We start from the raw sequence: 12,314 nt of genomic DNA, 5'->3' as shown, positions 1-12,314 counted from the left end.
GGAGCATCTGCAGCAGCACCCCGCTAGTTCTCCTCCGACAAGCATCATGTCTTCGCCTGCTGCTGCTGCTGTACTCGCAAGTACAGCGACCTCGGTCGGTTGAGGTTCCCCGGAAGACGGTGTGTAATACTCATGCTTGGCTATTTAGGCTGCTGCCCTTGGCTTTGTTCCTGTCGCGGTTCGTTTTCAACTGTTCGATCTCTTGGCAGATCTTGACAAGCCCGTGAGCGGACAAAATGTCTTGACGGCCCTCCAAGATCGGTCCGATGGGAAAAAAGGACAGGATGTACCATGCATGTACCTTGTCTCCTCCAGATGAACGGCATAGCTCTGATTTGTTACACCTGTGCTAGGTTTACTTTTGATTAGTGAGACCCCCCTTCATGTAGACAAAGCTTGTCGAATTGACGTTAACTTCTTGCGGCTTAGAGGACACGCTGTATGCCATGTCCGGTTTGGGCTTTGTTGATTTTGCCGGAGAGAATCTGTACCGTGCCAATGCCATAACCAAGCATCTGGCTGTCACTCCTTCAGCTCAACATGGAGCTGTGCACTTGTAAGATCTGATCCTTGATTCGGTTCCTAGTGTCTACTGGCGGGATGTACTGTGGCTAACTGTTCGTAGTACAACGGAAGCCCTTCTTGGCGGTGCATTTTTGATGCGCAAACTCGAAACAGAGAACTTTCAGTATCCATTTAAAGAGCGGGAGACACCGTTTCAGTTTGCCTACAAATCAATGGGCCAAGACGAACTTGCAAAGGAACATACTTATTCTATTATGGCTGCAGAAAGCCGCATGGACAGTTTTAATCATTTCATGGTGGGCAAGTTCATGAAGACAAATACCGCCCCAGACCGCATCCGAGCCTTAGGGTACGATCTAGAATCAGTTCTTAACGATGCACAAGCGACCACTCCGCTGACTATGGTGGACATCGGCGGAGGTCGCGGGGAGATGCTGCTCGATTTCAAGGCAGCATTTCCCCAGCTTCAGACTTCGGACCTGATCGTCCAAGAGCTCAATCATGATATCACCGATATCCCTGGAATCACCCTGGCCACGTGGAATTACAAGGACGAAAGTCCCCAACCGATCAAGGGGGCGCTGATTTACCATTTGGCTCATATTCTTCACAACCTCCCCGACCTCGAAGCCGTGCGCCTGTTGAAGAAGATATCGGAGGCTATGGCTCCTCACTCGCGATTACTGATTCATGAATTTGCGAAGAATGTCAATTACGCCAAGATGCACGCCACTATGATTGCCTTGTATGGCGGTCGGGAGAGAAGCTCGATCGAGTGGCATCAAATGGCCGACTTGGCTGGGCTTCGAGTGACATTCGAAGCTTATCCGCCGTTTGGAGAGGGCTTAATTGAAATGAGGATGGCGGATAGTTCTGTTTAGATGGAATACTACTTGCCAATCGCGGCAAACAGAAAACTAATTGAACTACTGTCTCTATGATCCTTGTCTCTCTCAGAGTATTGTGGCGGATACTTTCCTGAGTCAAATCTGTTGTCCAATGATTATCATAGTGCGGTTCAGATATAGCCCCACAGGGAAATACTATAACTGGTGGACATTTTCGTAAATAGCAGGGAAGGAATTGTGGATATGGTCTGGGATTCATTCAATCTAATATGGAACATGATTCGATGGCTTGTAAGATTCTTATGTAACTAGAGCCGGTCCACTACCGGGATGTGCTTGTCGCCTGATACTGTCCTTTTGTGCTCCATGTCCGCAAGTCGTCTTGGTCCAAGTGACTGGAAAGTGATCACAGTGTGATAATATACACGGCATTGATCCGAAAAATGGCTCAAGATAAGTGAGATGTATCCGGTATCCGTCGATTCAATTCTCGAGTTTCAGACTACGCTTGTTGTTTACTTGGTCTGCTCGTCTTTCCTCGGATGGAGTATTTCGCATCACTGTAAAGTCCAAGGAAGCCCGCGACACTTAGTGGCGCACCATCCTTGTAGTTTAATTCCACTACTGGCACAGATTCGTTGACATGCACACGAGTGGATGCCATGTACCAATTAGGATGCTGTGTGCCTATTGATCCTACAAGTAGTTACTGTCAAGGCGGTTTCCAAGTATCTGCCTCGAGCCTTGCTCCCTTGATATTTACCGTCCTCTCATTGGCTATCTTACGGGCATCAGTCAATTTCATCGCATGAGCCCGAATAGATTCGACTGGGCTACTCACCGGAACAAATTCCTTCTCAATGTTCCGTCTCTATTGCCTGATTTTGGTTGTTGCTGCTCAATCATCCCTGCTGTATAGTACGATGTTATCTCCCTAACGCTTTGCCTTGATGAGCTGTGCATATGGATTGGCGCGAACCAGGGGTAATCACCAGTGCTAGTCAGGAGTAACTTGGTGACGAGTACGTGTGTTGACTTGGAGTTCCAACACAACGTGTCAAAATGACCTCTTTGACCGTCCTCGTGTCTTGATAATGGCTGAAGCCAAGTATAGGGGTTCACTATATGCTTGATCCCCATTAACCTTCTTCCTTGTTCGGAATTTGCTCAGCCAAATATCCTAGTCCGGAGTTCTCTGAAATTTAGCATCCTACGGAAATATTTATCAATTTTCTGGAAGCATGCGTTCCTCCAGTTGCCCTGCAAATAGCTCTGCTCAAAGCACTGCTCAGCCTTGGTCATAAAATGTCCACAGCATTAAGAAATGATATCAACTACGGTGAGTCTCTACCCGTTCGCTCTTGGTCGCGAAAGCACAGAGCGAGTTGTAAACGCGCCACTGACACAAGCCAATTCTCCAAACAGCTGGTCCGTATATCTTTGCAGCATGGGTTGGTTGCTACTCTCGTTCCCTGCGCAACGGTGGAGAAAATTCACAGAATCGTGCTGCAGGCTTTGACGGGAGTCGCAGGACTAGCGTTGGCCTTCCGGTATATCAATAAGACATGGATTCGATGGATGCTGCCTCGTGTCAGTTCCCCCGAAAGAGTATGGGGTTTGGAGGATATTCTGTACGGCACTGCATATGCGTTTGATATCGCGCACATGGTCTTTATTCAGCGCAGGTGGGCGTTCTGACCTGGAAACTGATTCGGCTTCCTTCTGACACCTTGACAAGCTTTGAAAATGGTCTCGGAAGGCACATGTGGTTCCTGTCGGATGCGGAAAGAAACCACACGTTGAAGAACGAGCTCATTTCCCAGCCTCTGGGTGAGTGGCTTTCCTTTTCAATTGATGCCGACGCTCATGGTCTGTCTTGCAGCTGTCACTGCCTCCATGCTCAGTCGCTCCGGCATGATGTGTTTTCTCTACACGTGCTTTAGCAGCGTTGATAAGCATATTCGCGTATCCATCCTCGTGTGTATGGCAATACAGGTCGTGGTGAACTCGGTGACTGCGGTTCAGATTATCGTGCAGTGCGGGCCCAATCCCTACCATGCGGTATGCGATTTCCCCCTCCCTGAAAATCCTATTCCTGAAGGTAGTTGACCGGTATATCTTTAATAGTCTAATCGAGTCAGCTATTTCCACTACATGTGGGATAACCTACCAGCCGATAGCTCCGTGGTCTGCCAATCACCACAAGTACAAACAACGATAGGATTCGTTCAGGGTGGTATGACCTCCAGCTACATACTTCGGTACTTCTGTACACCGTACTAATAGGTCACCAGGATTCAACACGACCATCGATTTCTTTTTGACGGCACTCTCAGCGGTGCAACTGTGGCGTTATACCATAATGGCAACGGACTCGGCTCCATCGCAGCACAAGCCACTATTCAGTCGCATTCGGCGAATGTCACGACAAGCGCTCCTCCGTCGTCTCTGGCAGACTGCTAGCCTCAGCGGGCCGTTGCTACAATCAGGGATTGCCTCTATTGTGAAGACATATGTATGCAATAAGTCGCCAAGGACCGCTGCTATAGCTTACTGAACGGAGTACAGCTACTCAAGACCCTGGGTGAGCGGAATGACATTACACGTGAGTTATTACCGGCATATTATCGAAGGCAACTCTAACATCCCACAGATAACACTGTCCCCTTTATTCTATGGGTCAAGTAAGTATACTACATATTCTTCCAGGGCAACATGGTCTGACGTCCCAAAGGATAGAGAATTACAGCATCCTCCTCGCCACGTTCGCGCCGATGATCCGTCTCTTTGTGTCGATGGTGTCCACAGATAAAGGACAAAGTGGTGCTTACTGGTCCAACAGTCGGTCCAAGAGTAGCCACCCCGGCCTGGAACTGGATTCGCAACCGCATACACAAAGGAAGGGAGCGGTGGTCATGTCCGTCTCTGCAGGGGAGGAGGCGGTCCAGCATACGGGTGATGAGTGGAAAAGGGCCAGTAGTAGAGCACATCAGAGACGCCGCAGCAGTGGCCTGCAGGATGCCTCCAATGGAGTGACAGTTCGAAGGGAGATTGTTGTCCAGTGTCGTCGGATAAGACTTCGACAGAGAGACTGGTCATTTGAGTATCAGCTTTAGGCGATTCATCCTGTCAGCGAAAAGTATGGCTTCTCACACAGCTGAGTTAAAGATGTACGAACAGATTTCGTGAATCATAACTAGAACTATTCCCCATGGAGTCTGCGTCTGAGTCATATCCCACGGCCAAGGCAAACGAGAGGGGGATGGTAGCGACGGTCGGTCTATTGAAGTCCAAAGGCGATTATGGTTTGAAAAACACAGGAGGAGTATGATATCTTCCCGTATCCCGTTTTAGTCATTAGACACTCGTAAGTCAAGCCGGCGCAGTAGAGTGAACGAAACCGTACTGTGATCCTCACCCCTCGTATATTGCTTTCGTCAGCCGACAAACCACACTATTGTATTCCTCATGCAAGGTTCTAGCCAATCACATTATCAGTATCAATGGACATGGTGGTAAATATGCAGATCCTTGGGTACGATAATAGTTTCCCCCTATCTTATACAAGTGAACTACTCGCAATCCACAGAGCGCTTGATGGATCATCCAAATACCCTTTATGGGTTTATGCTAGTAAGTTTGTACGAGATCTGCATAGCCACTCCCTCACGTTATCGACTTATTTGACTAGAAAATAATATCTGGCTGTCTTTCCACGCGCATTATACGTGACTGTTCATTCCAAATGCCAGATCGATCCGCTGCGGAATGTGACTTTTGCCATTGACACTTTGACGTGCCTGGCTGCATCCGTTGGTATGAATAAGAGACGGCTTCCATTCCAATTGACACGTATAACACCAGCCCGTGTCGAGGATGCCGAGCACTGAATTGTGTTGCCAACGTAGAACTTTTTGCGGCGCTCAGTTCGATGAGACAATGACAATTTAAAAACAATGTCTGCCGCTCCTATGCACAGTCTTCTCACTTCAGATCGGCCTAGGGAAAGAAGGACGGGAACAATGGGTTGTCTGATTGATTTGACGATCCAGACTCGTCTATTGAGTATGAGCAATCGCGAATGGGGCATCACAGACGAACCTTTTTTTGTCGCAGATCTAGGGCAGGTCATTCGTCAGCACCGCCGCTGGAGAGTGAATTTACCCAATGTTCATCCGTTCTATGGTGCGTACGTCAAATCTACTACGTGTTGTGGTACTAGAGCCAATACTGACGATAGATGCCCAGCGGTGAAATGCAACCCGGACCCTACGCTGCTCCGACTGCTCGCTGAACTCGGCACTGGTTTTGACTGCGCGTCGACCGAGGAACTAAGAGTTGTCCTCAATCTTGGGGTCGATCCATCACGCATCATATTTGCCAATCCGTGCAAGTCAGCCTCGTCGCTCCTCTTCGCGGCCAGGACGGGAGTAACTTTGACAATCTTTGATAATCTGGACGAATTGGAGACTATTCGAGCGTTTCTTCCCAATGCACGGCTTGTGCTGCGGATCTATGCCTGCGACAATGATGCTCTCATCAAGCTGGGCGAGAAATTCGGCGCCCCTGTCGAGACTTCATTCATTCTGATGCAACGTGCGCGAGAACTGGGCTTGGAGGTTTGCGGGGTAAGCTTTCACGTCGGTAGGTTTTCCAGTGACACTTCTTCACTTCATAGCATTGATGTGAAGTAAAGGTACGGGAGCGTCAAACGCTTCGGCATATGTGAGTGCCATTGGACATGCCAAAATGGTGTTTGAGCTGGGGAAAGGCCTGGGCTACGATATGAACCTCCTAGATATTGGCGGCGGCTACCAGGATAGCAGCTTTGAAAAAATTGCACAGTCTATACGAGGCGCCCTCGTGGAAGTCTTTCCGTCTAGGACACGTATTATTGCAGAGCCAGGGCGCTACTATGCTCGAAGCGCCTATACCCTTGCCTGCAATGTTCTATCCCGCCGATGCCACATCGCTGAGGCCGCTCAGGGACGCCCAGAAATGCTTTATCAGAACGACGGCGTGTACGGGAGCTTTATGAATGTTCTTCTTGAGAAAGAAGTGGCGCACCCGTCATTGATCCCCTGCGGTTCACCGTACCGCCTCGGGGACTCAAAGCGTGCGCGTGGACCGCATCGGTACTCAATTTGGGGTCCTACCTGTGATAGTGTCGATTGTGTTGTACGAGAAACTACATTGGAGTCAGAAGTCCGCGTGGGGGACTGGCTGAAGTATAGTAATATGGGTGGTGAGCCTCCATCATGACATTTATGGGCTGAAGGACTACTGACGGGCAGCAGCATATACCATGGCGACGTCAACGCAGTTTAATGGCTTTCCGAACAAACACGACATAATCTATATCAACACAGAGTCAACGGATACTGACAAGATGCAATTCAAACCGTCGGGGGACATGCATCAAGAATATATTTATCCATATACCATCTGGGTCTAGGTGTCTAGCTGCTTGACTCCACGATTCTCAAGAACAGACTCTGGACAAACCCGGGGCAGTTGTTGTCGCGATTTAATCGTAGAGTTGAATATACTTGAGGGACTTGATCTGTCTCTCCGATTCAATGACCAACTGGATGAAAAGGCAGCATGACAAGGCTTTTTGGCAATCAACTACTACAACAGTGGGTAATCCAGGGATCATTATTAAGCATAAATAACATACACTCTATATACGGGAATAATGCCCTATGTACGCAAATCGACAGATGAGCAAGGCCCAGCCAAAAGAATATGGAAGCGGAAGGGTATATATGTAGGAAAATCAAGGACTGGAAAATGAGTTGGGAGCTAGTCAATAGGGACAAATCCCAACTCAGAGTCGAATTTATAATTCATACTGTCGGCGTCTGGGCGAACGTCTTTGACTGGGTGGAAAAGGATGGACGGAAGACAGACGCGCCCATGGCGGTGCTCATACTAGAAGAAGACGCTGATTAGCCTGGTGGGTCTCGTGACGGTATTTGAGTATGAAGGATGGACATGCGTACCTCCTTTCCTCCAGTCCCTCCCTTGTCCCATCCAAGGAAATTCCAGTAGAGCCGGCCAGCAAGATTCGCGCGGTAATACCATGACGTATCACGGAATGGAATCTCTCGGCCCCAGGAGAATGGGCTAAATCTCGTGCTTCCCGTTCTGCCATTGACGCCCGAATTGAATATGAAATCGACATCCTGTGGAGGAAAGGGCCGCTCGGAAAAGATTGGATGAGGAGCGCTTACGGCCTTCAGGCCATGGTAGAGGGCTGTTGATACTGGGAATAGTTCCGAGCCCATGTGCCGACCTGCAAGGTTCTCTTCATCCAGGGCTGTGAGCAAGCGACGGGAAATCCTCGAGTGTGTGATCAAACAAGCCCGTCGTGGGAGCTCTCGTCCCTGCTCGTAGCCGTACACTTCATTCCGAATCACCCATTGGGTACCAATGGGATGGAATATGGGAAGGAAGCAAATAAAATCAGCCTCTTCGCCAGCCCCCCATTCGAAGTTATCGTCTCTCGGAAATAGAGTCGGTGTCGAGGGTCCATATACTTGGATCTTGAGACCTGGACCAGCCACTGCCGCTGGGCCCCATACTCCTTCGGGTTCACTTCGATTCACGTAGTCTCGGTAGTCGGTCTCGTAATCACCGTGGACTTGGGGAATGTAGAACCTAGCATTGCGATCCCATAATCCGCGGCGTGGTTGCCTGCGAGCAAAGGCTGTAATCTTGTCCACATACTCATAATGGTGACCCGTAAAACGTGTGTCGATCTCCCAGTTCCAGAAATGTTCGAATTCAGGATGCTCCCGCATGAACCACTGAACGGGAAGCCACTGCGCATGGTGAACACTAGACAATGTTAGTATGAGCGAACTGGAGGCTGAGCAAGGCCATGACATACTCGATGACATTGGTATCAAGATCTTTGTAACGTTCGGCCACCAAAGGGGTGTTCCACAGGACTGTCATATCCCAGAACTCCTGGGGAACATTCTCTTTGAGAACCCTTCGATACACCTCTTCTTGTTTGATGTCCAGGCTCTCATCTTTCACATGAAGTAGCAAAACAACTTCATATTCACCACCAGTCTGAAGAGCAAGTTCCGTGACCATCGAGCGGATAACTTGCAAGTCATTTTCAGAATATTCTTTCCCGATATATGTGCGAATGAGGACAGCGCTGCGCTCCTCAGCTGGAAGGTCCGGGTGCGGGATCTCGGAGCCTGCGTGGGTAGCAGCTTCCTTCGTGAATCTGTTTGCGTTTCGTTCGACACATTGCTTCTGCAGTTCGCCCCATCTGATCTGATTCCAGTTCACCTTGGCTGGTTTTATCCAATGTGGCACAGACTCTTCATCCTCTCCGAACCCATAGGCACCGTACCGCGTATACCGGTCGAACGAAACCTGTCCATCAAGTCCAACAGCATCGTAGGAGCCGAACATAGGGTGTGGAAATCCTAGCGAAGGAGTTAAATCACATCAAGATGATTGGCGTGGGAGAGAGCTATACCTTGAGGGGTGCCAACGTAGACACCAACCTGGTCATCCAAACTCTCGTTCAGTAGCTTGTTTCTCGCTCCAAGGCAAGCAACAAAGGGCGCACGGTGTTTGCTTTGCCATGTCAAGCTATCATAGTCTGGATAAGGGCGATATATCTTCGGAGTATCCTTGCCGGTCGATCCTTCAAATCGAGGATCATCCACGACTTTGGGATTCTTGTAATTCTTCGGGGATCGGATCCGCTGCACAGTAGAAACGAAGTTTGCAAATACGCTGGACCCGCCGACATCATCATAATCAGTCCTGCATCAGCCTTTCGGATTGATCCGTAGAGTGCCTACCTTGGTTGCTTTTCCATTCGCGCGAGGATGTCCTCAATCTGCACAGCTCAATTTAGCGCAACTTCTTCTCTGATATATTGCGGTATAGGGTCAGGAGACTCACATTCCCCAAGCTATACCCAAGTTTTAAAGAAGAGACCGTCATGAACAAAATGAAGAAAAGCGTCAGGAGGAATGTCCTTTCGCGAGCCCGTCGAACAGCCATCCTGATGAGCTGGTTTCACGATAACAGCATTCGATCGAGACGAAGGGGAAACTGAAAAACCGAGTCGCTGTTCGAAATGTGGAATAGTTAACAATAACTTTGTCGATGCAGGCCAATATCTCGAGAGCAGAAAAAGCGCCTCGGGACCTTGGCGTAAGGATCAGCCAGTGAACCCACGACTAGCTAAGCTCTCGGGTGAGACCGAGCCAAAAGGGACGAAAAAAGCTCATCCGCTGGACGTCACCGGTAAGCTTAGAGTCTTTGGACAAACTTTCTTTCTGCTAGCTTGGATATTTAAATACATACAAAGGGTCAGACAAGATTTGGGCGGTAATGAAGAAGAATCAACAAAATTCCATGATGAAAGAGGCGGCCGAGGGGGTGGTCTGAGGAGATGTTGGGTGACTTGGGTCACAAGAAAGAGACGGAATCTAGGACCTGGCGTCGGCGAGGCTAAGTACGAGCCCAGCTTGCCACTCGTTAAAAAATCGCATGCGGCCGATATTACGGAGCAGACTAGCCAGGGGTTAGATAAGTACATCGGATCTGATTCGAAAATCATAGGACGGGTTTAAATGCCTCGGCGCTAGCGGAGATTGGTATTGACCAAAGGTCCACAATATCCTGGCTTATTTGCATCATTCGACGACGGCCAGGGTTTTGTGGAGGGTCCAATCCTCGGCGTGTCGCAGTTGTCACGTACAAAGGTGGGATCGCTTTATTTTCAAACAAGAAGGGCTGCAAACTTCTCTTAAGCGCCTACCTAGTTTAAATACTGGGAGGGCGAGAATTGAAGTGATATTACTCGACGACGGGGGTGCAGAACGTGAGGTATCCTCGTGGTGATAAAGCACGTGAGTAAAAATAGTAATACCATTACCCAGGCAATTCTCCATGTTCATTGATTTTGACAGGGTCCAGCCACCACCCTAACAAGTAGCTAAACTGTTTATGGTAAGATTACCTTGTTATTCGACCTATTAGCAACGCAGTCGCAGATCCATATGCCAAACGATTGAATTCTATTTGCCAGTTTCACCGGCTACACCCTTAGCTTGTAGGTGATTTCTTGCTAAAAAAAAGGGGCACAAGCGCCCCGACACTGTGATCTCCCAATTGATGCGGGTAACAGCAATGGCTTGAACCAAATCAGAATTCAAGAAACAAGCCACTGTTGTAAGGGCCCAAAGTACATCATACCTGGCGAATGAGAACAATAAAAGTCGCTAACAATTACTAATTATTACTCCGTAAATTCCCCGTACATTAACCTCTTCTCAAATTCGAGGTTGCATTGCTAGTATTTGACCATGTCGTTCCAGGACAGATTTGGCCAGGGTGTGGCAGGCGCAGCAGGAAAATTCAAATATTGCTACCAACTCAGGTATTTACTATCTAAATTTGAGATAATGATCAACAATGGATTGTAAAACAAGATTGTCTGAATCGCCTTGGAGTACTGAAAAGGAAGATGTTACCAGGGAACACTGGCTGGATATCTTGCACTCTGTAACCCACATGAGCTCTTAGTACTCTTGATCCACGATAGCTTGTATGGCGCGAAGGCGCCATAATCCTTCATGTGACCCACCTGACCCATTATGATATTTGGGCTATGAACTATGGTCACTGAAATTGTGATCTATGAATTTGCGGCGCAGTCAACATACATCTTTAGTGTATGCATGCCGCCCTCTCCGTCCAGGTGCATGGCTAGGCTGCCATCTACAAGGACTAAAGACAACGGCGGGTTTCAGCCAGCTAAAGCAGAGATGGTAGAACATCCCAGTGATCAAACCATGATCAAACTAGTAATGCTATTGCTTGGTTGTCAGAGAGCCCTGGCGCTTCCTTGATATTAGCATTTAGGCTAACCCCTTGCCTCTTCTAAATAACTTTCCGGCACCGTCCTACTCTACTTATTCCTCACGGTTTTCTCTCCTCCATGTATATTTGAACCTACAGCAGTTTCGGCACTTTTTTCAATGTCTTGGCAACCTTTCTTGTACATCTTTCTACTCGTGGGCCTCTGTCGAGCCCAGAGCTGTTATTACCCTGACGGAAGCTTTGCTGATGGGTATACTCCATGCTTTTCTGGAAGCAGTGGGTCACCATGTTGTAAAACTGACTCTGTCTGTCTAACAAATGGGTACTGTATGGGGGCATCTCAGCCATACACACTTTATCGCGGAGCCTGCACCGACAGTAAATGGTCTCTCTCATCAGCATGTGATGATAAGTGTTCTGGAGGTGCGTATAAGAGCTGGCAGAGTCACATTCCACCAGAATCATAACATACCTAACATCCCAACTGTATAGTACCAAATACTCGAAACTCTGGATGCTCTATTGTTCTTTACAGTAATGTTGGGGGCAATGCCCTGTATTGCCCAAACTCCATTGTCGCCAATTCATCCAACAGCATAGGCTGCGCGAACAGCCAGGCACCGATTCAGATTCCCCTTGGCAGTATAATCCCCAACAAAGCTGTCCTGGCGAATACTTCCTCCTCTGCTGAACCCACTATGGCGACGAGCATAGTGGCCGCTTCCAGCACCACCGCTTCCAGCACTGGCACTTCTTCCACTTCTCCTTCCAGCTGTCCAACAAACAGTGCCAGCAACGCCAATACAAACATATCCGATCAGGGAAGTGGTGACTCGAAAACGCTCGCCGTTGGTGTAGGCGTCGGAGTTTCCCTGGGAGTTGTATCTCTCATTTCGCTGATATGGGGTGCCTATGAGCGGAGAAAGCGACAACAGCTTTTGAATTCGATGCCCTCATTGATGCCGATGAACTCAGATCCATACGCGCCATTGACAGTAAGAGCAAAGAACCGATACAGTGAGCCTCAGGAGCTGGCGCCATAGCTCTCTGAGCATTCTCCATGAGCGTTCCAAG

At 48.7% G+C, this 12,314-nt stretch overlaps 5 protein-coding genes across 5 annotated transcripts; 3 read left to right on the top strand and 2 right to left on the bottom strand.

Moving 5' to 3' along the window:
• Positions 1 to 46: 46 nt before the first annotated feature.
• Positions 47 to 1,406, top strand: Aud_006901 (putative O-methyltransferase; the record flags this gene model as incomplete). The annotated part of the gene is made up of 4 exons (XM_043291798.1): positions 47 to 94; positions 149 to 304; positions 390 to 556; positions 626 to 1,406. 4 exons carry the CDS (start codon positions 47 to 49, stop codon positions 1,404 to 1,406), a joined length of 1,152 nt encoding a protein of 383 aa, XP_043147733.1.
• A 1,545-nt stretch (positions 1,407 to 2,951) lies between these two features.
• On the top strand, positions 2,952 to 4,489 carry Aud_006900 (uncharacterized protein; the record flags this gene model as incomplete). Its single annotated transcript, XM_043291797.1, has 8 exons — positions 2,952 to 3,058; positions 3,112 to 3,203; positions 3,256 to 3,434; positions 3,501 to 3,609; positions 3,668 to 3,888; positions 3,942 to 3,978; positions 4,027 to 4,057; positions 4,108 to 4,489. 8 exons carry the CDS (start codon positions 2,952 to 2,954, stop codon positions 4,487 to 4,489), a joined length of 1,158 nt encoding a protein of 385 aa, XP_043147732.1.
• Positions 4,490 to 5,440: 951 nt separating this feature from the next.
• Aud_006899 (type III PLP-dependent enzyme) lies at positions 5,441 to 6,635 on the top strand (the record flags this gene model as incomplete). Its single annotated transcript, XM_043291796.1, has 2 exons — positions 5,441 to 6,017; positions 6,070 to 6,635. The coding sequence occupies 2 exons, from the start codon at positions 5,441 to 5,443 to the stop codon at positions 6,633 to 6,635; spliced, it is 1,143 nt and encodes a 380-aa protein (XP_043147731.1).
• A 543-nt stretch (positions 6,636 to 7,178) lies between these two features.
• Aud_006898 (DUF3405 domain-containing protein) lies at positions 7,179 to 9,413 on the bottom strand (the record flags this gene model as incomplete). The annotated part of the gene is made up of 6 exons (XM_043291795.1): positions 7,179 to 7,307; positions 7,379 to 8,216; positions 8,269 to 8,824; positions 8,878 to 9,170; positions 9,209 to 9,246; positions 9,312 to 9,413. The coding sequence occupies 6 exons, from the start codon at positions 9,411 to 9,413 to the stop codon at positions 7,179 to 7,181; spliced, it is 1,956 nt and encodes a 651-aa protein (XP_043147730.1).
• A 2,411-nt stretch (positions 9,414 to 11,824) lies between these two features.
• Positions 11,825 to 12,230, bottom strand: Aud_006897 (uncharacterized protein; the record flags this gene model as incomplete). The annotated part of the gene is made up of 2 exons (XM_043291794.1): positions 11,825 to 12,150; positions 12,224 to 12,230. 2 exons carry the CDS (start codon positions 12,228 to 12,230, stop codon positions 11,825 to 11,827), a joined length of 333 nt encoding a protein of 110 aa, XP_043147729.1.
• Between the last annotated feature and the right edge of the window lie 84 nt (positions 12,231 to 12,314).

This window comes from Aspergillus udagawae (genome assembly GCF_001078395.1).
Source record: "Aspergillus udagawae IFM 46973 DNA, scaffold_5, whole genome shotgun sequence".
Lineage (NCBI taxonomy): Eukaryota > Fungi > Ascomycota > Eurotiomycetes > Eurotiales > Aspergillaceae > Aspergillus > Aspergillus udagawae.
The sequence above is the reverse complement of the archived record's forward strand: the minus strand, read 5'-3'. Positions and strand labels throughout refer to the sequence as shown.